The 25,315-nt window shown below is 42.6% G+C and overlaps 1 protein-coding gene across 1 annotated transcript in view; it reads right to left on the minus strand.

Moving 5' to 3' along the window:
• The window catches only part of CCNYL1 (cyclin Y like 1), a 43,926-nt gene extending 25,657 nt beyond the window's left edge, over nucleotides 1-18,269 (minus strand). The window contains exons 1-3 of the mRNA XM_039494235.1: nucleotides 17,922-18,269; nucleotides 5,332-5,406; nucleotides 1,028-1,062 (exon numbers count right to left, since the gene is read on the minus strand). Of these exons, the coding sequence (XP_039350169.1) occupies nucleotides 1,028-1,062; nucleotides 5,332-5,406; nucleotides 17,922-18,138 (327 nt within the window). The 5' untranslated portion in view covers nucleotides 18,139-18,269. The remainder of the gene's footprint in view (nucleotides 1-1,027; nucleotides 1,063-5,331; nucleotides 5,407-17,921) is intronic.
• Nucleotides 18,270-25,315: the final 7,046 nt, after the last annotated feature.

Here is a 25,315-nt window from a genome sequence, read left to right on the forward strand (position 1 = left end):
AAGAATGACAAAATACACAAGTCATTGTGCTACCAATGTGGGCATATACATTTCACTTTCAATGGCACATCCAAAAACTTGCAGCATCAAAGCAGTTTTACTAATTTAAGTTTGTTTTTTTTTTTTTTAAGTACCAAGAGTGTAAGTTATTAGAAGACATCTCCCTGACCTATTATCCAGTGGCATAAAAGTCTCATGCATTTCTCTCTCTGGGGAGATGTCAAAAAAGAAAAAAAAAGGGGGGGGACGGGGGGAGGAGTGAGCTGGATGTGTGAAGTATCAGCAAATGAGAAGCTCAGAACAGTTTTATCTACTAAAAAGTTACTGCTAGGTTATCATGGGCCCAATTTCCAGAGGTGCTGAATACCTGACTTCAGTGAGAGCTGCAGTGGTGCTATGGATGGATGCTCAGCACTCCTGAAGAGTCATATCACTTCCTTCTGTTTATTAGAAGCCATCGCTCAATTTTTTTCTTCCTTTTAACAAGACAGTTTGCACTGAAGAAATGTCATTACTTCAATGAAGACTAACTGCATTTCCTAAAATTGCCTTTAGATAGATTTGCTATTATGAGTGCTGCTTTCTCGAATTAAGGTTTAAATAGCTTGTCATCTCAGTTTTTAAATGTACCTGGTTTTACTTCTGCTTTAAAGAGACATCAACTTAAGAATCACACTTGTCTGAATTTTCCCCCCTACTACTGTTTAGGATTAATACACAAGGTCAGTATAACTGGGGAAAAAAAAAAAAAGCTATTTTATGTTTTGACAGCTCATTCATCGCTGTGCTCTCCTGTGTCTGTTTTCTCCATTTGCGTAGATCTTTCACAGAGCCATGTAGGAATGAAATAATTGTGGGGGGGGGTTTAAAACTTGGAAAAGGTAATTGTATAATCAATAAAGTTTGCAGGGACTTTGGGGTACATAAAGGACCTACAGCTACTTTGAATGTGTTTTTGAAATTTGACTAAATTCCAAGTTGACAGTATCCCTTAAACATCTTATGTCTGATGGTTTGTTTTACTTACATGATTGATGTGGTTACTCTTCCTCTTCTCTCGCACTAGGAATGGGGGAGGAAAATGAACTCGGTTATAAATTAAGAAGTTCCATAGCAAGGCACGCAGTGGTATCAAGCAAGCTGCAGTGTTTTCCCAAAATATAAACAAGCAACACACAGGATGCTATTTTAGTTCTTGTACTTTCCATATCAGGAATTCAGTTTTGAGGACAAAAATCAATACGCTTGTTTTTAAATGTTTCACAAAGCCATTATTAATAAACTACTCTCTCACTTATCCAAATGACCTGTGGACAGCCAAAACTTTCAGATAACTGGGCATTTGGATAAATGGAAGTGCCAGAGCATTTAATGCTAGAAGCCAGAGGAAGCAAGAGGCAGTGGTCAGGCCTTCCTGTGCTTTGACCCTGCGTGCTGCAGCCATGCTGCATGGACAGAGCCCAAAGGGAGGTAAAGAGAAGGGTAAGGAAATGGGGAGTAGCCACAGGAGATAGGAGCATCCTTGACAGCCTCACACTCTGCAAGCACCAGTACAAACAGGGAGGGGTAGGACTGGCCCCGTCCATTGGGGCTTTCAGTGCCAGGAAGCACTCAAGCAGCACCAAGGAAGCTATTCCCCATTGCAGCTATCCCTCCTCCGCGCCTCCTCCTTTCCTTTCCAGTCTCTCCCTTTCACCCTCCTCTCCCTTCCTCCTGCCCCATTCATTTTCCTTAGCCCATCAAGTCTCCCTCTGTCCTCTCACTGAACCCCCTCCTTTCTTGCGCTCTCCTCCCCCATGTTCTCTCATTCTCCCCCCACACCTCACTTTTCTCATTCCTATCTCTAGAAATCCTCCCAAATCCCAGTTCCTGCAACCTTGATGTTAACCAGACAGTAGGTGATAACTAACCTAGCTTTTTTCGGGGGGAGGGAGAGATACTCTGTGGCTTCGTATAACTAGGGTTTCTGGATAAAGGCAATTCAGATAACGGAAATTATACTGTTGTTCAAATAAAATCAAATGACAGAGTCTAAACTCAGTTTAGAAGCACAATTAAGAATTGCACTATTTCAGTTGCATAGTCTTCTAAAAAGTGCAGAAGTGTTGAAAATATGTATGGAGGCTAACTGAACTATTTGGCAGCCAGAAACACTTGAGATAATGTCTTGAATGTAAAGCTTTTATTATCTGTAAAAGTTGGGCACATTTTACAACTAGCTGTTAGTTTTCATATGCACAGATGGAAATATTCTCAGCATCAACTTCTGGCCCTACCACACAGTTCAAGGATAACTACCTCCGTTTTGGGAAGACTTCAGAGGTTCAGAAAAAAACCCAGCCACTTCCACAAACAGGCTAGGGACACCATCCCTGCCCAATAGCTATTGATGGACCTATCCCTCCATGAACTTATCTAGTTCTTTTTTAACCCTGTTATAGTCTTGGCCTTCACAACATCCTCTGGCAAAGAGTTCCACAGGTTGACAGTGCGTTGTGTGAAGAAATACTTCCTTTTGTTTGTTTTAAACCTGCTGCCTATTAATTTCATTGGGTGACCCCTAGTTCTTGTGTTATGAGGAGTAAATAACACTTCCTTATTCACTTTCTCCACACTAGTCATGATTTTATAGACCTCAATCACAACCGCCCCTTAGTTGCTTCTTTTCCAAGCTGAAGAGTCCCAGTCTTATTAATCTCTCCTCATATGGCAGCTGTTCCATATCCCTAATAATTTTTGTTGCCCTTTTCTGAACCTTTTCCAATTCAAATATATCTTTGAGATGAGGCAACAACATCTGCATGCAGTACTCAAGATGTGGGCGTACCATGGGTTTATATAGGGGCAATATAATATTTTCTGTCTTCTTATCTAGCCCTTTCTTAATGATTCCAAACATTGTTTGCTTTTTTGACTGTTATGGCACCACTGGATGGATGTGGTCAGAGAAGTATCCACAATGACCCCAAGATCCCTTTCTTGAGTGGTAACAGCTAATTTAGACCCCACCATTTTATATGTATAGTTGGGATTATGTTTTCCAATGTGCATTACTTTGCATTTATCAACATTAAATTTCCTCTGCCATTTTGTTGCCCAGTCACCCAGTATTGAGAGATCCTTTTGTAGCTCTTCTCAGTCTGCCTGGGACATAACTATCTTGAGAAGTTTTGTATCATCTGCACATTTTGCCACCTCACCGTTTACCCCTTTTTCCTAATCATTTATGATTATGCTGAATAGGACTGGTCCCAGTACAGACCCCTGGGGGACACCCTTACTTACCTCTCTCCATTCTGAAAACTGACCATTTATTCTTACCCTTTGTTTCCTATCTTAACCTGTTACAATCCATAAGAGGACCTTCCCTCTTATCCCATGACAATTTACTTCGCTTAAGAGCCTTTGGTGAGGGACCTGTCATGCAATCTTTTTATGCCACAGACTTAACAGAGGGTGAAAGGGGACTTCTCATTCCAAAGATGATACAAGCCAAAGCTCATGGCCACCTGGCCACATTTTTATTTGTTAGATGAAGTCTACACGAGGGTTGGAACTACTTCAATTTTCTCATGATACTGTGCTGGTCTTTTTAAAAATACAATAAGGATTAAAAGCCAACTATAAAGTAGCAGCAGTAAACAGAACTAAAACTAGCTAAGCATAGGGAGCAGTTGGGGATATTTATATGTACAGAACAAGCTGAAAAATAATGAGCAGTCTGGCTATCGGCTTGTAGACTGTACTCTCTTTCCAAACTTTCAACCTTTGACTTTACGGATTGCTAGTTCCTGAAAGCAGAGACTGTCCTCCTACCTGTCTGTATAGAAACTACCACTTTTAAACAAACAAGAACTGCTGGCCCGGATAAGTGTTAATGTCTCAAAGTAGAAATCATTGATTTTATTGACCTGGCAAAATGTTCAGAAATAAAGCAGTCTAAATAAAGCAGTCTAAATAAAAGGTTCTGCATCTTCTACTCATGGAAAAGTCCTGTCCACCGTAGCGCTAACAGTTACTAATCCTTAGCAGATCGATACTACTTTTCTAAAAGTAATGTTTATACATCAGTTCCAAGGAATACTGAACATGTCAGACCCACGTTTAAGACTGAGCCTCCGCCAGCAGGACTTTCGTATAGTTTAACATATTTCTGGCATGGCTTAAAGACTGCATACTGAACAAGTAAACCACATTCCCAAATGTGTCAAGTTTTCTGATACAGTTTAAAGTGGCATTTGGTTACTAAGTTCTAATATTTTCAACTTCATCTCTACAGCTGCCCCAACCTCTACCTCTTTTGCGGGGGGCTTTTTGGTAGGGTGGGAGCTAGGTGGAGTCATCCTTCCCACGTCTAACTTCAGTGCCCACCTCTATCGCTTACAGATTTCCCAAGCAGCATAATCATAATGCTGACATTACTGAATCTTCCTAGAAGGGGGATTCTGAATAGCAGCTCTGAAACTTACAGATTTGTCAATTTAACTCTACTGTTCTTTGGCAAAACTATAAGCAAGCAGCAGCCACACTGAAGCTTTTTGTCAAGGCAAATAGGTCCTTAATTCTTATGGTTGCAAAGATAACATTCCAAATAAGGGTTAGAAACTTTAAAAGAAAACAACTGAACCTTAAGGGACCAATCAGTTTAAAACACTACTATCATTACAAACAGATTTCTATAACTGAAAGATGAAAATATATTTCTCCTTTATTTCAGTTTGTTTAGCTTGTGCATTCAACAGCCTTTTGTGATCAGGCAGCTTCTCTGTTTACCCTGAATAGTCAGTTTCCAATGTGTGGGTCTTTCACAGAAAAGGGGAATTTTTTTTAAGTTAGTAAATCTATTCATGTGGGGCTCAAGACTAGGTGTGCTTTCTGAAACTACTTAACGCTTACAAAAGTGAACAGAATTCAAATGGACAGTGTCCCTTACAGAATTCACGGTTTCGGCCCACCATTCATCGGGACAAGCTTCCCACTAGCACGAGGATTTTTTCAAGCCCTGGTCATAAGACAACTGTCTTCTGCAGCTAAATACCAAAGTGAAGTAAGGCAAACCTGTTCTCTCAGACTACTAGAATCAAGAAGTTTGAATCTGCTGATATTTGATACCTATAAAGCACAAATGGCACGGTCATAATAAAACAGCCTATGAAAACATTACTATGAAGAGCTGCAAATTTTACCGCTAGTAACTCCTTACTGTGACCCAGGTTAAACACAAAGGCAACTTATGTTTCTATGACTCAGCTTGAACCGCAGATCAAATATCCAGTTATTTTTCACTGCTCTCCCACCCCCTTTCAAAAAGTGAAACAAGCATTCGCTTACCATCTGTTTGGGACTTGCTCAGGAAAATTGTGCTTGCTCTGGGATGGTCAGATGGATTTGATTCCAAGGCTAAATCTGAAAGACAAAGGACAAAGAGATGGCATTTCAGTTTGGGGTGGTCAGAGAAGAAAGTCACCCTCACTACCCCCTCCATGGTCCTACTGATGAGGCTGAAGGGAACATTCTGAAGGCTGTCCGACTCTTGGAGAGCTGTATCAGCTTTCAAATCAACGAGCCGGTGTTAAAATCCTGGCTTTTTAGCTTAATGTCCCAAACAAAAATCCAGTCTACACTACCAGTTTTAAAACTATAAGCAAATGGAGGTACAATTTACAAACCAAGTTATTTAGGGACAAAAAATGGTCTCAATAAGTAAACAGGTTATTTTTCACTTTACTAAAGTTTCCTTTCCCACAAAGAAAAGCTGCCTGAGATATGCAAATAGCATCAGTTCTGAGAAGTAGCAAGATCTGCCACCTCTTGCTGGTGCTATCACACGGGCTAAGAAGCAGCCTCCTGTTATCCCCTACTTTAGGAATTTCCCCATCCCAGGACAGGCACTTGCTGTTGTCAGATCCCTCTTGCTCTCTCACCCCCTTCCCAGACAGCCTGGTTTCCATTTGGGACTTGTTTCACTACACTATACTGCCTCCCACTAGGGTGGTTTACATCTGTTTCAAAGTAGGTTCTACTTAGCTATAAGCATGCTCAAGCCTCACTTGAGTCTCAAAGTGTTTGATTTTAATCTCATCACTAGTCCAGCCTTTACAGAAGCTATGCCCAGAATACCATGTGGACGAGCTACCCTGGCTTTAAAAGCCATTTCACTAACTGGGATAAATACTTAAAAAGCAGTTTGGGTTTTAAACTACATCTCTGCCTGCACTAGTGGAAAACTTATCTCATAAAACTTAATTAGATGCATTTTAGGTAATCAGGAAAAGTTTACAAATATTTGAGACCGAAGGGGAGAGCACTTTTAAAAATCTTACCCACTCAGAAACGAGCACTTGAGAGCCTGCTCAAGAAAATTCCAACTAATCTATGAAACACTGATGTAGGTTAAGTAGTCAAGTAAGGAAATGTCAGAATTAAGGTTGCTTTAGTCTCTTGCCATGATGAATCAAAGACGACATCAGAAAAGAATCTACAACTCACTTAGGGCTTGGCTACACTTGCAAATTTGCAGCGCTGCAGCAGGGTGTGAAAACACACCCTCTGCAGCGCTGCAAATTGCGGCGCTACAAAGCGCCAGTGTAGTCAAAGCCCCAGCGCTGGGCGCGCGGCTCCCAGCGCTGTCCGTTATTCCCCACAGGGAGCTGGAGTACGGACAGCGCTGGGAGAGTTTTCTCCCAGCGCTGGGGCTTTGAATACACTTAGCGCTCAAAGCGCTGCAGGAGCTGCCGCGGCAGCGCTTTGAAATGCAAGTGTAGCCAAAGCCCCAGACTGAGACAGACACAGTACGTAGAAAAGTTATAGTACTGAAGGGGTTGTAAACATCATGCTAATATCAAGATGGCACTAGGTTTATGAAAGGTGGAACAGCTGTTCTGAGGGATTCATGCAGAAATACCAATCTATGCCTCATGATATAATTCAAGTATGTTCTGGTGGGGCTTTTTTTTTTTTTAAATTGAATTACAGGGAGGGGAAAAAGTGAACTTCTTAGTTTTATTGGCTACCAGTCCAGCAGAAGTCAAAACACTCAGTCTCCCCATAATAATTGTTTCAATCAAGCCCACAATTTGAAGTGGAGTGGAGAAAAGAAAGCTCCCAGACAACTGTGAAATCAAGTCAGTGCAGCGTACAATCACAACCACAGTAACTACAACATTACTAAGACATTTCGTCCTGAAATCAGAAGCAAGATACACAATTAGCGCGCACACAAAAAAACCCAAACAAAAAAACCTCTCTTCCCATTCCTTTACTTCTCCTTGGAAAATGACATTTATTCACAAAGTGCCCCAGCTTGTCAAATTACTACATCACCTTGCTCAGATAAAGTGGTATGGAACTAAAGTAGGTTTCTGATCACACTACATTATTCTACAACACTTCCATCTATGAGCATCTTCCCCACAATGGCTGTAGTCTGAAAGGCAAGCCAACAGTAATCTCTGCAAACACCAGTGCTGCTGTTCCATGTGCTGATGCTAATATGCAACTCCGCACCCCCACCAGGAAAATCACATTACTTCTAAAAGCAACCATCCTTTACCAGCTCACAACTCGAGATCTTATGTTCTCGCTACACCACCAGGCCAGCACCCACAGTTTTTACTTTTACTCAGCACCTCCATAATTAGCCTCTACATACTAAGAAGGCAGAGGTGCTTTACTGCATTATCCTAGCTACTTTCATGAGTTAGAATGCGGCTGACAGACAAGATGTCACTCTTACCTAAAAAGAGTCTCCATAACGGTTTTATAGCAAGTGAACTCATTGCAGGAGAACACTAAAATATTGCATTTCCTATGGTAGCATTATCATCATCCGTTGCTTCATTGGACAGCAGGATTACTCAAAGCACTAACATTGTGCTACAGCACATACTTAAACCATTTAAGTCATAAAATCATTTCTTTTCTTTGTTCTGGGCTGGATTTCTTTCCTAGCCAAGCAATCTGACACTTTGATTAATGGCTGCACTGTCCTTATTTCACCATCTACCAGAACAGGAAGATCCACGCTATTTAACACCCCCAATAAAAATTAAGAAGACAGACTTAAACGTATGCCAATATGGTTCAGAAAGTCCAAAGTTTGTTATTCCCTATCACAGTTATGAATGAAGATAAAGTGGTGTTTCATGATCCATTTCCTTCAAACCATTTTAGTGCATTTATGTTCAGAGTGACTAACCACTGTGGGGTCCAGTTTCCACACCAAATGTGCTCCATTTACTTCTAACATGAAGAACCACAAGCCCTACAAATTCAACACACAAACTGAAAATCCAGGTGAGCTCTTTGTCTTCCATGCATCAGCACCAGTAATAAAGATGCTGCTAGCCAAGTTATGCTCTCAGTTATACTTATGCCACAGTGTCTTCCAATTAAACCCTTAGTGCCGTTTTCAATGAATTTGCACAGGAACTTAGTAAACCATTCCGCAGTCAATTCACAGGAAACTAAATCCAACTCAACCTCCCAGTGCCAGAATGACTCTGGAGGAGGGGGAAGAGATATTACTGCATTTTAGCAACTAAAGTAAACTAATATGGCTCTGAATACAATAGGTCTGCTGAGTAAGAAAACTTTAAACCAAGACTTGCATAAGAGCAGGATCTTTAAAACTCCGACCAGTTCATTCTCCATTGAAAGTCCAATCCTATTTTCAACAAAGAAATACACCATTGGTCACTGCTGAAGAAGTGATAATCTCCAAGGACTAGGACTTCAGATGATAAATAAATACAAAGGGAAATTGCTTTTTGTATGAAAGAATGATTAAATAAATAAGGATATTGCAAAGTATTTGTATACTGTTCATGGATTGACACTGGATGTGGTATTAAAGGTTTTGCATTTTCAGAAGTCCCTGTGGTACTCAATCTCCTTCACAGCAAAAGAAACAAAGTCCTAGTCAATTTAACTCTTAGCCCCCTGCTAAGGAACCTAAAATAAAATACATGCCCATTCCACCACATGCACTAATCAGGCCTTTCAAGGATTGAGAGAAATTGAACAGGATTCCATCACCTGAAGCTCTGTGTACAGTAACAAAAGGATTTTGGGTGGGCAGAGTCAGAATGTGAAAGGGACCAAGAATTCCAGAGGGAAAAATAAAACCAATTACAAAATTTATAGAAGGAGAAAGAGACATCCTCAACATTTTGTATCTGGGGGACGGAAGGAAAATGGAAACCCAGATGAAATAAGATGCGACAAATGGACCACATTTTAATACAGCAATTAGAAAATTTAATAAATGTCACATTGAGTTTGTAATTGGGTGGGTAGAAAACCAACTTTAAACTGTCTACTTTTTCCTCCCTGTTTGCACCAACCTCTTGCATTTGCTCAGCATTTGGCATTCATTAGCACAAGTTAAAATAGACCCTGGAATTTTTAGAAAGTTACAGATTTTTAAATTTAACAACATATTTTTGCACATTAAAGTATGGGTAGCCATATCTCAGGCTTCTCAGCCAAAACGGATCATTCCAATGGTAAGAAAGGCATTTCCTTACTGTCTCTTCATGTACAATTTGCTGGGTGTACTACAGGGAATGTTTCACAAGGAAGTCAAGTGTTAACTATTACCAGAAATTTACCAGAATTGATGGACCAATAATCTGGCAGGTCAGATTTCATCTAGTCTCTATAGATAAAATTAAAATAATGCAGTGTATTAGGTACTAATTTGCATAGTAGGCCATCTGATTATAGGGAGGTTGTGGGTTTTTTTTTTTTTTTTTAACTTCAGTTTAAACAGTGAAGTAAAAATGCAACAATACCTTCCTCCCTCAGTAAGAATTTTAAATGCTGAAAATACGAGGCTCGGGCTTTTATAAAAGTTACTAGAGGACTTTTCAAATTTCCTTTTAAAGGTCACTTCAGGCACCAATTCAAATTCTCTCTTCATAGTAGTTTTGGTTATTGGTAGCCTAACTGCTCAGCCTTTAACATTTTGTTTTGTAAGAGGTTCGATAAAAATGTAATTTTTAGTTTAAGATTTTTTTTAAATTTTGTAAGGGCTGCTCAGTTTCAGTGTAAAGGGTTTACTCCTGTCACAACTGAAATGAAGCCAATATTATGTATAATGTTGCATAAAAACAGTAAAAAAAGTCTTAGAATTCCAACAGTGGAAGGCAGTTCTGTACATCAGTATGTTTCATTAACAACTCAACAGAATTTTATTAAGCTCAAATTGGGATTTTTTTAATCTAAAAATCCTAATTTGTATCAATCCACACTTTTGATCTTATTAATTTTAGTACGGATAAGGAATGAAAAAAGTTACCTCAGAACCATAAAAAGAAATAGTTTTAGTTAGAGTTCTAAGGCGAGTGATGTGTATCCGAGATCTCAGCTCCAATTTCACACTAAATGTTCTGCCCCACGCTCCCAGACCCACCTCCCTGTTCTTCCCAGCTACTAAAGAAAGTGCCGTCAGAGGCCTGAAGTTAGCTCCCACACCCAGCAGCAAAAAGCCTCACGGTCCCCATCCACTTCCCATTAGCCAACTCTTTCAGCATGAAACCACTGTAGGTTCCAAGCAGGCTCCGAGATATCCATGGACGCTCTTAGCCACCTCCCCCCCCCACCGCTGCTGCTTCTGGGCATGAGACCTGAGCAGGGAAAGCAAGACAAAAGCCGCCTAAACAAGGCAAAAAAGGAAAGGGACTCTTATGGCAAGGGAGTCAGGGTGAGGGGCAGACCTAAATGCTATTTTAAAAGCTCCTCCTACTTTAAATTTTGAAGTTTATTCCAGTGATTTTTCTCTTCCCACTCTTTTGCACTTTTCAGTTGCCATCCGCATCTGTTCCCATTCCCCCCCCCCCGCCCTTTCTGCAGCAGGGTCAATACTTTACAGTAACAACAAAAATCAAAAGAAGTAAGTCTTATTTAAGATGAGAGGAATTACAATTCTGAGTGAGATAGCAGAGCTCTCAATATTTGGACGAAGTAGAGAGTTGAAATTTAATCCTGAATTTCCTTTATTTTGTAAGTTTCATCAAACCAAGCTACTGTTATATGCTCTTATTGTTGAATATTTTATCTAGCATTTCCAAAGTTACATGGAAAGCAATCTTTCTTGGAATTTTTATAGCCAAGAAAAGAGTTCCACATAGCAGCTCCACTGCCCTGTGGGATCATGCTATCATAAATTAATAAAATAAGTTGCCTTTCCATATGAATTACACTTAGCTTTTCATGAACTGGAACTGTAGATACAAGCCACAGACTGATTACCATGCCATAAGATTCCCTGGTTACAGAATTATTTGCAGAATTTAATGGAGGAAAAATGGAGAGGAGAACAAGAGATTCTTTGGTTACTAGTAGCATCTAAGCATAGAAGAAATAAAATGGGGTACACAACACTGGTGTTTTTCTTCTTCATGGTCAACTACCACATGGATACAGTACATTCATGGGGAAGACATTTTGATCCACCCCCTCATTTCCACCTATCCAATGGGAACTCATCAAGTTGACCTCTGATCAGGTGTCAACTACAACAGAACCTTAGAGTTACGAGCACCTTGGAAAGGGAGGTTATTCGTAACTCTGACATGTTTGTAACTCTGAACAAAACGTTGTGGTGTTTTTTCCCCCAAAGGTTTACAACTGAACATTGACTTAATACAGTTTTTAAACTTTACTGTTCAGAAGAAAAATGTTGCTTTCCCCTTCCCCCCCCCCCCGCCAGTAGTTTACATTTAAGACAGTACTATACTGCTGCTGCTTGATTGTGTACTTCCAGGTCCAAATAAGGTGTGTGGTTGATTGGTCCATTCGTAACTGAGGTTCTACTGTACCTACTACCAGGAAGATGCATTTTAGGTAACGTAGGGAGTCAAGAATTGAGCAAACATGCTGCAGGTATGTGTGAAGATGTTATACCATTTGTAATTCTGGGAAAAATAGAAGATCACAAGAGGGAGAGATTAAAGAGACGAGCAAAAAAGATCATAAGGATAAAACCCAGAATGCAAACAGAACAGCAAGCCTGTATAGCACAAAGGGGACAAGACAAACAAAACAAAAACAGATTGTGATTGTGTCAAGCAAAGCTTGTCTTCCACCAGCAACTTCATTTTTTACCTCAGCAGGCAACTGTATGCACCACTTCTTTCACTACTGATCTTCAAATACAACGAGCCACAAAATAAGACACAATATAAGCTGGTTAAGCCTTTGATGCAAGCAGTTTCCATCATGGGGAAAAGCTAACTCCTTGCATCAAAGGATATTTTTGATTTAGCTTGCAAACAATTTTACCAAGGTCAAAAAGAGCAAAACACCCACACACTTTAGGCTATTTGACATGTTATTCTATAAAATGGAATAGTGCTTAGATATCTGAAATGAAGATTTGCAGATAGACTATAGTTAGTCAATGTATTATTGCACTGTATGTTCATCATTGAATAGATAACTACGTAAAAACAGAAAGTCTTCACAGATTATGCCTTCCTCTAGGCTAGGCAACTGCTTCTGCACTCCTCTGGAGAGCCTTCATCTTTTGAATGGGACTTTGTCAGTATTAGAATAATTTATCTAACTAGTCAAAGGGGAAGAAAATAGGATGACACGTTTGTCAAAACAAGAACCAAGTACTGTGCTGTATTCCAGTAGTAAGGTTCTCATCCTAGACAGATAGCGAAGGGGAGAGAGAAGTCAAGCCTATGTTTTTCCATTCTTTTTTAGCCCTGATCTTCTTTATCTTAACCGCAAGTGGTTATTTCACCCCACCTGGTGCCTCTCCTAATCTTGCCTGGCTCTCTTCCCCATTCCTGGTTATCCCAGTTCTTAGTTCAACCCAGTGCTGGTTATGTCAGCTCTACCTCTCATTTCTCTTCCTCTTCTGATCAGCTTCCTCTCTTCCCCACATATATCCTCCAAAAGTACTGACTTGTTTGGAATTCAGATTTGATACATGTAGTATTTCTCACATGGATTTGATTCATGTAATGCAAGTAGTGCGATTAACAACCCTTGCTGGGACAGTGCACCATACTGTCCTCCCTAGGAGGATGTGAATCAATTGACCTCAGATCAGGACCGTAAACCATCAGCCTGCAATAAGTACAGGAACTTTTAAAAATGACTACATTTAATGAGTATTCATATTGAAGTCCAATGAGCTGTAGCATGTGTCATCAGTACAGTTTTTAATAGATGCTAATCACATAAACTGACTTACTGTAATTCAATCTTGAATATGGGATAGGCCAATTTGTGGTAACAAAAATATTAGGGATTTATTCAGCTGTACATATTCACTGAATATGTAACTCAAATTACAATTGGAGTGAAGATGTTTCTTCGACAACAAAAATAGATCCTAAATGGTTTGGATTTATGCAGTGTAGTTTGAGCACTGTCTTTTCCTGAGAATCAAATCTTGGTTTATCCATCAAATCAACAATAGCTTAAAACGTGCTGTTAAGATACTATGCTGGTAAACTGGGGACCATTTCCAGTTTAAGATACAGGCACACATCAGTACCATACTCCATTGCAAACAGGTTAACAGTGCTAAGTCTCAGCTGTTAACTGTTGTCACTGAAACATTCAATTTCAGCAAAACAAAGGCAAGAGAGTTAGTGTGAATTTAAAGTGTAATCCCTGCTTTATCGTCATCGTCCCCACTCAAAGAGCACTTCAGAGAGAATTCTGTTCAAGCCAGAAATTGAGCAAGATGTCTCTATCATCACTTTCAGACACTAGTGTTACCTGTTACCTCTGTGTTCTTGGGGAACCAGGGTGCAGTATCCAACTTGTCTGACTCACGAAAGCACCCCCCTCCCACCCCCAGCCTCTGCTTGAACCAAAGCCAATCAGAAGAAAGACTTACAAAAAGCAATGAAAAAAGGCACTGGGAGACACATCTAAACCCCTCCGGACTAGGGTGACAAGGAAACTCCCCATGCCTCATCTGCATCAAAGATGGGGCAGGGAGGCATGCCTATTAGCATACAGAATGGAGAACAGAGATTCCAAGGCAAGAATCGCACTGAACTATGGGACCAGAAAAGCAGGGAAGCGGTGCATGATGGGGGATATCTGCTCCAGATGTTAATGAACCCACACCTGCACACACCCTGCTCAGTAGTTATCAGACCAATTCTAGTAATAAATCCTTTATTGGTATCCAAAATACTGATGCTGCCTAACTGCACTGTGAGCTCCCTTGAAGGAACACTGCCCATAGCCAGGAATGATCAGCTCCTATTGTCTAGCCTGAACAAAACAACTTTGGTATACTCCCTTCAGCCATCAGTTTACCCAATAAACAAATCCATTGTTCTTTCCCTACAAAAACCCCTACCCACGCTCTGATGCCTGTATCCAACATCTGCATCAGTTCCATTGGGAGTTTATCTTCTCCTGACTGATCATGCTGGGGGCTCTGCCTGTCTCCAGCACTCTGGACCCTCAGCTACCACCACCATCTGGGAACCCCGATGGATTCAAGCTTCACAGAGTGGTGAGAACTCAGCTCTCTCTCTAGATAGAGCCTTCTGACCCGGACTTGTGTGATCAGTTATAGTTTTCTAAACCTGACTTTTATAATATTAAAAGTAACTTACATTTGTTTATAACTGTTTTGTTTGTTTGGCTCCCCTATGGTTATTACCTGGAAATAAATAACTTTCATGGTTAAGCTGGTCGCTTCTCCAAGACATACAATAATATTAATAGAGATAGGAAACAGTCAGTGATTTATTGTAATGAGGCCTAATTTACCAAAGGCAACATAAAAATGAATTAAGAGCAATGTTGTATGAATAACTATGCCTCTGAAAGTCTCTTATAACTTGTCTAATTTGTGCCTATCACAAATTCTAGAATTATGTCCAATCTCAAGATCAAAAATTTCCACAACCCCAAAGCCAATCTGTGTTAAATAGCTACTATGTTATCCTTTGATTGTACAGTACTGTCATAACAGTCTGCAAACCCAGAAAATTAAATGCATCCCTTCTCCAAGGCCAATTCTGACATTGGGATGAACTCACAATTAAGCTTACCATAGCTATTCAGCACTGGATCAAAACTGAAGTGATTACGTAGTTGAGAAATTCAGACAAACACAGCCCTTATTACTGAGCAGCTTTATTTAGTTTAGGCATTTTTGATCAGATTACTAGAATCTTTATTAGAGAATTTAACCCACCCACTCCCACCCAAAAAGAATTAGGAGAGAAATAGTTCAGAGATTCCATAACAGTTTCTTGCAAGATTAGAATTTTCCTTTTCCTAAACTGTAAATGTGACTTTTCCCATTGCTGCATTACACAGCTGTCTCAGAGGAAATCTGGAAAGTTGGCTATTCTATTTAGTTTCATTTCTATAAAAACAGCTATGCCATATGGTCCTGTGTGCAGAACCATAGATGTTTAAACCTTCCATTTCTGACAGTTTTCTCACACTCCTCTGCAGCCAGTTTCTAAATGACTGCCAAAAATGTGTCCCTAAAATTCAGGAACAAGAATGGAAGACCAATGTTAAATGTTATTGCAGGCATCCTACACACCAGATGGCAAACATGCTGTTTCTTTTGAACTATGTGTATTTTGTAGAGTGGCGGTGCTTATTATCATGAAATGGGATGGCAAAGCTCTCTTATACAAGTGAGGGTATGTCTACACTACGGGGTTATTCCAATTTTACATAAACCGGTTTTGTAAAACAGATTGTATAAAGTGAAGTGCACGCGGCCAGACTAAGCACATTAATTCGGTGGTGTGCGTCCATGGTCCGAGGCTAGCGTTGATTTCTAGAGCGTTGCACTGTTCCCGCAGTCTCCCCCGCCCCTTGGAATTCTGGGTTGAGATCCCAGTGCCTGATGGGGCAAAAATCATTGTCGCGGGTGGTTCTGGGTAAATGTCGTCACTCATCCTTCCTCCGGGAAAGCAACGGCAGACAATCATTTTGCGCCCTTTTTCCCTGGATTGCCCTGGCAGACGCCATAGCATGGCAACCGTGGAACCTGTTTTGCCTTTTGACACCGTCACCGTATGTGTACTGGATGCCGCTGACAGAGGCGATACTGCAGCACTACACAGCAGCATTCATTTGCTTTTGCATGATAGCAGAGACGGTTATCAGTCGTTCTGTACCGTCTGCTGCTGTCATGGGTACCCCTGACTGAGGTCGGCCGGGGGCGCAAAGACAAAAATGGGAATGACTCCCCGAGTCAATCCCTCCTTTATGGTATCTAAAAACAGAGTCAGTCCTACCTAGAATATGGGGCAAGTGTACTAGAGAACCAATGTATCAGAAAACCAGAGAGCACAGGCCTCAGAAGTTAAAGATGTCAAGCACACAGTCATGAAATGTGAAAGATTGAGTGTAATACCATTTGAACTGAAGTTCTCACACACAGCAGCACCAGTAAGACATCAGGTGATGTCTAAACAATTCCCACCACAGCATGGCCCTGTCAGCTCTTCTTAGGTGGTAGGTGCGGTTGAGAGATTAGAAACACTACAGAACAATTATGTTCACAAGCACACCCAAGTTTGCTGTTCAGACTGCAGTGAAACATCTGGAATCCTTGAGCCAATGGGGAAGTAAGTGCAGAACCACAATGAGTCTACTGCTGTAATTTAGCTCCCTGTGGGGATGGTTTATAAATTGTCCTTGCCTCCGAGGGTGATGTCACATTACACACAATCTTTATAATTTATAATCCCTTTACCCTCCAATCCTCCTCCTCCTTTCAGCTAAACAGAGATTGGGAATGCAGCAACTATTGTCAGCTCCACAAAAGTTATGACATCAGTTAGGACTCTAAAGTTAAAGGGCTATCATCAACGTAAAACACACAGTTCCACTTGGAAGTGTTTTACTTACTGATATTACCATTGGCAGCTAAAATGTAAAGAAAAACTCTACAGAGATTGCTTGTCTACAGCCTGTTTCATTGTTTTGTCTGTTGAGTTGGTCTCTCCTGCTTGGGTGGGGCTTCCACACACAGTCTAGGAGGAAAATCTTGTGAAACCACAAAATTTGACAGTGAATTCCAGGTTAAACTGTAGAACCTACAGCTACTTTTAACTTTGTTTTAAGACACTGACCAGATTGCAAGCAAATAACATCCCTTTAAGCTTGCCAGTAGTTTTCCATGCTAAGCCTTATTTCTGATCCTCCCCTAACTTCCTTAAAAAAAGTTCTTTGACCTGAAATTTCTGTTCAGTTTCAAGCCAAAAATAAATTGTTCTGGAAAATGAAGAAAACCCAGCAATCTATAAGAATTATAAAATTTACAAATACCCAACGAATCTTTGTTTCAGCTACATCATGATCTACAGAAGACCATCTAGGGAAGCAGTGCAACACTAAAGAAAATTAAGATGCGAATTATAGCACAGATCTTCAGAGCGCCTCAAAAGCAGTTACATGCCCAAATGAGAAGCTGATTCAGTCTTTATCCACCCAAGGGGCAGAGGATTGTATGCGGCATCTTGCCTCGCCAGCACATTCCCCGCAGCCAGCCCATCGACGGGGCAGGGCTGAGAGAGGCGGCTGGGCAGCACCCCCTGGACCGAGGTGGGTATCCATGGGGACCCATCCCAAAGAAAGGGGGGGGCGCCTCCAATAAGGGATAGATTCATCAGGCGGCAGCATCGCCCCCTCCCACCGCAGTGCTGGGGGCTCCCTCCGGGAGCGGGGTGAAGCAGGGTCCATCACACCGCAAGGGCAAGGCCGGTACCCGCGGTCTGCCCCCCTCAGCAGGGCGCACCCACATGCCGCCTCCCGAGGGCAGACACCCCCTCGCTCTGCCCGGCCCCTCGCTCCATCCCCCAGGTCCGGTCCGGTCCGCCCCATTCTGACCCTCCCCCCGGCCGGCCCCGGCCCCGGCCCCGGCCCCTCCCCCTCCTCGGGCCCCTCGCTCCGCCGCTCACCATCCGGGAACTCCCGGTCGCTGATGTGCTGCAGGTGGGGGCCGCCCCCAGGATCCGAGTCCCCCGACTCGGCCTCCGCCGCCGCTCCCTGGTAAGCGTCCGCCCGGCGCTCGGTCCCCGGCGCGGCCCCGCCGCCGCCGCCGCCGCCCCCCGCGCGGGCCCGGCCGAGCTTGGGGCTGGCGTCCGGGGACACGCAGCAGGTGACCGTGTTCCCCATGGGGCCCGGCCGGAGCCGCCGCCGGCCCCGCTACGCAGCTCCCAGGCGGGGGCCGAGCCGGGCTACGGGCGGGCGCAGCGCCGCATCCCGCCACGCACCCGGCAGCTGCCTCAGCTACGGCTCATGGAGCGCGAGCGCCGCCGCCGCCGCCTTCCCAGGAGCCCCGGGGAAACGCCCCGCACGTCACCTGATGCCGGGCAGCCAATCAGAGGGCAAGAACGGACCGGGGCCGCCGCGTCACGTGATCCGGGAAGCCCCTGCTCCTCCCTCTCCCATCCTTGCTCCTCCCCCTCAGCCCCGCCCATCACTGCTCCCCCTCCCCCCCACTCCTGCGGCGTGGGAAGGGCAGGGGCAGCTGCGGGCTACACTAGTCGCTTCCCGGGGTGGGGCCGTTTCTGACCTGGCCCTGCCCCATCCCACACACCTCCACTGGGCCGGGGACACTGAGCCCTGCTGCGAGCAGCTGCTGAGGCTAATCCCCGCCCCCTCCAGGGACAGGCCCTGCACTGCAGCCCGCCAGAATGGAGGTGAAAGATGCAGCAGAGGGGACCGACTCAGGCCGGTCCATATGGTTCCCTTATGGCCCACTAAGCCTGGGCACATTTTACAGCTCATTTTTATGCTGATTAGAGCCTTAGTGTAGAGGGGATCTGAGGTGACTTCACCCAGACAAGATCAGTTTACATAGTCTAGCCTCAGCCAGACTTAAAAGCTGTTCAGCTCATCCAGTTTTAATAGTTGCCTAGGGTCCACAGGTGCCTGTGTTGCACAGACACACCTTGTGCTGCTCTCCCCTTCTCCCCACAAGGTAGAAGTTTTCATAGTAGACAAGAAGAGGCCAAATCGAATGTATACACAGTACACTCACAAAGGGCGGCGGGGGGGGGGGGAGTATAGAGAGGTTTTGTCGGCCTGACTGTGGGTTGGTCAAACTGCCAGTGCCAGATGAGTGCTGAGAAAAATGTTTGTAGCATAGCACTCCCTATATGGCACACATTTTTTTTAATTTGTATTACAGTAGCATGCAGAGGCCCCAGTCAGGGAGTGGGGTTCCCTTCTGGGATGCAGTGTACCACGCACAACCCAGAAAGATGGTCCTACCGAGTTTCAAATCTAAGTTCATTTTATGGAAAAATCTATATGTTTAAAATGTGACTTTTAAACATTTTTAGTGGCAATTCATACATTTATCCCTCAACCTCTAAAGCAGGAACCTTAAGTATGAGAAGTCCAACTGCATGGGGTTCAGAAGAAGAGGGCTCTAAATTCATCTAAAGTCACAATTTTGACATTGTAAGATAAGGTGTCCCAAGCTGCTTGGGCAAGTGTTGTATCCCAGTAGGGAAACGGGATTCCCATGAGAAAATCCATATGCCTAATGGGGTTGGTTTAAGAGATAAGGAACCATAAATCCATCACCAGTTCAGGACTGAATATTTCCCATCCGACTTTTAAACCAGTGTGGTTTGGAGGGGAAAACGCGTACAGTTGATGGAGGGAAAAACCTACCCTTCCCCAATAAATGATGGGTTTTTTTGTTTGTTTGTTGTAAATAGCAGCTATCTAACAGTTGCTCAGAGGTTTGGAATGTTAGATTACACCCTAGGGAAGATGGATTACTAGGCAAGATACCTCATGACACAGTCAAAGTTCATGATAAGTACAGCCTATGCATGACTCTGCAATGTATCACCACAAAAAATGTATAAAACTCTAGATACTGATAAGAATGAAACCACAAAAGATTTAAGAGAATAAGATTTTTGCAGGAATATATTGAAATAAAGGACCCTACAACACAGGCATGTATCCAAAAATTAGTGGAATTGATATCCATTTTGTAATAGTAATCCTAACAACTGAAGATGCATCTTGCATATATGAACATATCACTTTAGAAACAAGATGTCTTCTCTTCGTAAGGTGGATATAAATGCTATATGACTAGAGTCCAGCTGAGTTAACAGTGTTATAAATATAGGAACCTACTGATTTATATAGTCCTAGTCTTACATGTGGGCTAAACCCTCATACTGATAAATTATGTTTTTCACCTGCATGCTAGTTCTGCTAAACTTTAGTGCCACCTACATCCGTGTAACATGTTAAAGTCTAAAGGCATGTTACCTTAGAGAAATGTGCCATTTAATACAAGAGTGGTTTGGAGGAGACCAGCGGTTCTCAAAGTGTGGGTCAGGACCCCAAAGTGGGTCACAACCCCCTTTGAATGGGGTGGCCAGGGCTGGCTTAGACATGCTGGGGCACGGGACTGAAGCCCAAGCCCCACTGCCCAAGGCTGAAGCCAAAGCCTGAGGGCTTTAGCCCTGGGTGGCAGGGGTGGTGGGGCTTGGGCAGAGGCAACACCTGCCTGCCTCAATACAAGCAGTAAATTGGACCACCTGAAACCTGCTTGTAGACCCCTGGTTGAGAACCACTGATGTAGACTAATCCTGGCCCCCGAGTCACTGTTTCAATATGGTCTTAAAGGGCACTTTGCCAAGACTGAGGTTTGGGGATGCAAAAATTTTTTTGCAAGTTAAAACACAGACAACTGAATGAGAGAGGTGAGGAACAGTGGTTAACCAGACTCCAGCCCAGCTGATCATTAGGACTCACCCTATGATAGAGTACCAGTCATAAAAGCCTGATGGATCGGTACAGCTATATATAGAGGTAGATGGGAACTGGGAACCAACATTGATGTGGGTGTTTTCTCCCACAGTTACTAGCAAGTGGAAGTGTATGATTTGCACAACTCCCAGAGGCTGAAGTTTCGTGCTGGATTTTGAGCTTGATGCATCAGGCTGCAAAGGAGATGGAATAGATTTATCTTAATCATTCTGCAACAAGCTCTTTACAAAGGGAGCAGGATGCAAGAAGAAAAGAGACGAATCAGAAGTCAGTTTCCCTTTACAGCCTTATTCATAAGGCTCAAAGTCCAAAAGGAAACTTCAACCCCTGGGAACCCCAAAACAGCAAACGGTGTCACATGTCAGTAACTCCAGGAGAAGAACACTTTTCCTAGTGTCGTGTTTAACCCTTTCCTTCCACATTCCCCAAGTATGGCTGCACATTATACTTCCCATCCTATAAGAAGTCATATCCAGATCTTTAGGTACAGAAATGGGGGGGGTCTTCAGTTTGTTCCCCAAGTTTATCAAGTTAATTCTTGGGGTATGTTCATACTGTGATAAAATCTCACGGCACAGCTGCAGCTGGCCCAGGTCAGCTGGCTCGGGCTCATGGGGATCAGACAGTGGGGCTATAACATTGCAGTGTAGACATTCAGGGTCAGGCTGCAGCTTGGGCTCTGAGATCCCACGATGGGGGGAGAGTCTGAGCTGAGGCTCCAGCTCGAGCCGGAACGTCTCCACTGCAGTTTTTTAGCCCTGCAGCCCGAGCCCCGTGAGCCCAAGTCAGATGACCCACCCAAGCTCTGCATCTCGGTGCTGAAAGTTTTTTATTGCAGTGTTGTTTTACCACTGGAGGCTTTGTTTCTTGATAAACCAGACCCTTCACATCATGAATCAAACCTGTCACCCTCTGTACTCTCTCCAGGACCAGGATATCCATTTTTAATCCGTGTTTCCTTACCCAGGCCTGTGGACAGGGACCATTACATCTTTGATTGAAACATTATTCCCTTATTTATGAAATTTAACACCCTATTGACTCATTGCTAATAGCAATACAGTGTATCTACTATCACAAGTTATTACCAGCCCTAGGTCTCTTTCTTCTACTGTCTTACTTGTTTTGATTTTCTGCTTGATCTAACTCGATGAATCAGGCAGTTCCCACTACAAAAAAAATCACTTTTGATCTACAAATATGGACATTATGTACCTTGTTCCGTATTTCACATGATAAACGGGGGGGGGGGAAGGGGGGTTGAATATGATCAATTCCAGCATAATGAATTCATGTGCTGCCAGCAGGTTACTATATACATGAGATTTGAACCATTGTCGTGCTGCCTCAAAAAGCCTCCACCGCTTGACCTAAAGGAAAATATCCATAGTTGCTGCTCTTAGTAGACCTTTTATTCTCTGTCTGACAGTCACTAAAGAGCAAGTAGTCACCTACTCACACCCAACCAGTGCCACACCACTATGCAGTCCAGTGGATTGGAATCAATATTTTCTTGACTATTTGTATGAAAGAGGAATTGCCCAGTACATACAGAATCCCCTTACTACACTGTTTTAACCTGTCTGGGCCCACAGCATATATAGGACAATTGAAACTACAATTTCACCCTAAAGCCTTAGCTGCTGTAAATAGCTACATTGAAGTGTGCCAGCTTACACCAGCCGAGGAGCTGAGCAATAAAAGGTCAATATGGCTTTATTACAGATCCACAGTTATAATATACTACAGTGGGCGGGTTACTACTAATTCTATTCATCAAGCAATTAAATCTATACTCATTATTTACAACACTGGTGGTGTGGGTTAGTGCTACATTGCTGTGAGAACTCTCCCTTTTGACTATAGTTAGTTTAAATTCATACCACTAATGCTCAGTTAACCTTTTGTGAATTACATTTTAGTTTGTCATGTGAACACACAAGTCTACACTGCACAAGACTAAGATAGTTTAATAGATTCCAAGGGCAGAAGGGACCACTGGTCTGCCCTAGTCTGACCGCCTGTCTGACGCAAGCCACAGACCTTTCCCAAAACAGTTCTTTGTGAATTAGAGCGTCTCTTTTAAAAAATAAACACCCAATCTTGATTTAAAAGTGGCCAGTGATGGGAATTCAAGGGCCACTTGAAACAAGAAGTGCATAAACCGAGCACCTGGATTCAAACACCCCCATATCCCTAAATTAGAGTAAACTTTTCCATTTTTAATCATATTGCAAACAAATTTCAGCCACTCACTAAAGACGAGCAGACTCATTGAATATTCTTTTCTTATGACTATGTAATGTGAACTTAAAAAGTGGCATTTACATGATTGTTCTCATGACACCATGTGATATTGTTAATATAAAAATGAATGCTTTATCAAGATTAGATCATGCTAGGTTTCTTTTATAACATGCCATCCTATGGTTAGATATGTACTTCTCAATATTTTTTGGCCCCACAGAAAATATCTATTTGTGAGACAACTTAAACTGATCCAGCTGAGGTGATGACATAGGCAATATTGTGAATATCAGAGTCTGGTCATACAGCAGTGAAAATCAAGAGCAGGAATCCCATTAACTTATGGGAGCAGGAGCAAGCCCTAAATCAGTGTTTTCCAAAGGGTGGGGTATACTCCCTCCCAAGAGCCAAAGGGATGTGGAGAGGCCTCTTAATTGTTCTCCAGAATCTCAACTTTCACAAAGAAAAAAGTAAGTCTCTTGTTATTATGATTACAAAGAAAATCTGATCCAAGTGTAACCTATGCAGCCATGAATGTCTGAGTTTGCAGAGAGCCTGACATAATAGTTCAAAGGTGAGAAGTCCTCATGCATGTCAATGAATGCTAACAATGATAGTTAATGTTGACACCTAAAGTATGTCTCTGGCAAAGTATGTAAGAAAGGAGAGCAAGTATATTGTGTAGATCTGCGCATTCTACTCTGACTGCTCATTTTGGGTAGGGGTTTAACTACGTAAGGTTGAAGGCGGTGTGATTGGTTTCGTTTTCCTAAAAAAAGGGAGATCAACTTTCAAAAGCCTGGAAATGCCGCCCTATGTCACCAGGGAAACTTCAAGCAGCCTCTGAATATTGGTCAGGATTCTGAGGTGGACCTGGTTGTCATGTCACAATGACATTAGGAGAAGCAGCCTCTATTCTAATAGGCCTTTTCTGTCTCTAATGTCTATGATTCCTTTAAGCTATGAAAATATAATGGAACAAATTCATCCCTGGAGTAGCTCCAAGGAGGTCAAAGGAGTTATACCAGGGAGGAATTTGGCTCAGTGACTATTGTGCATAGCATCAAGGTGCTAAGCATATCTTTGATATGCATCTTACAAATTACTCTATACAATAATTTGTAGGATGCATATTAAATGAAGACTGCCAAGGCTGGACAGACTAATATTAGAGCCAACAGCTGTGGTTGTGCACACATGAGAGCATGTCATTCTGTCTTTTCACTCTGCTTGCCTGCTCCGCACATAGAATCAGGCAGGCTGTTGAAAAGAATCCTGCATCTCAGATGAGTCTTTTACATTTTGAATCCCCACGCTGTCCCTGGTGTGGTTAGCTCTCTCTGTTGATTTCTATATGTTTTCATTCACTCTCTCCCCCTTTATAAGCTCAGCAGTAATGTTCATAACCACATAATTAATGCTGTTTTCTTACACCCTTGCTTCACTGTGTAAAATCATTCTCTCCTGAAATCGGGGGGGGGGGGGGAGTCTCCTGGAGAGAAAAAAAGATACAGTAGCTGAAACCATAGTTACCGGCATTCCAGTCTCAATAATGGCTCCTGAAAAATGCCAAAAATTTAGGGTATACTTTTACCCAAACTAATTGCAGCAAGGAATTGAGATGCTCCTAAAAGCTATTTCAGAACCAACAGGGACTCTGTATGCTCTCCCCTCCTCTTCCTTTGTAGTGGCCCTTACTCCTGAAAGGGGAGAATGGCTCATTGAAAAAAATCTATGCTGTGCTTCCCATTGCTAAGAAATTCTAACTGAGATCTTGACACTAAGGGGGAATCTTCGCCCAGCGTTGGATGTAGAATCTGCACCCTCTTTCCCAATGCACAACCTCCTCTCTCACACATCCACCAGTTTAGGAGTGCTCTTCCTTCATCCTACCCCTTCTTAGAAAGTATCTCGGCTGTCACAGATGACTATTTCTGCTCTTCCTCTCAGGGCATTCTATGGATCCTTTGGACAGGAGCCAAGACAGAAGGAGTGAATTGGTAGGCTGAACCTGTATAGCCGACTGAAAACAAAAGCTCAGACTTGTGTATTTTCCTGTGGCATACAGCGGGCATTCTGGGGAAAGAAACTCTTCCGTTTGGAAAATCCACCACCAAGCACCAGGACAAGAATGTTGGCTAGAATGATTTTTCTTCTGAAGCTGGCAAATAACGCAATGAAATTATAACAGGCAGGATCATGGCCATTTAAGTGAAAGAGCCTGAAATAAAACAGTAGTTAATGGTGAAGTATGAATTTCTGACCTATTTATTAAGATTTGATTTAACCATTCATCAGT

This window comes from Mauremys reevesii, linkage group 11 (assembly GCF_016161935.1).
Source record: "Mauremys reevesii isolate NIE-2019 linkage group 11, ASM1616193v1, whole genome shotgun sequence".
In the NCBI taxonomy this organism is placed as follows: domain Eukaryota; kingdom Metazoa; phylum Chordata; order Testudines; family Geoemydidae; genus Mauremys; species Mauremys reevesii.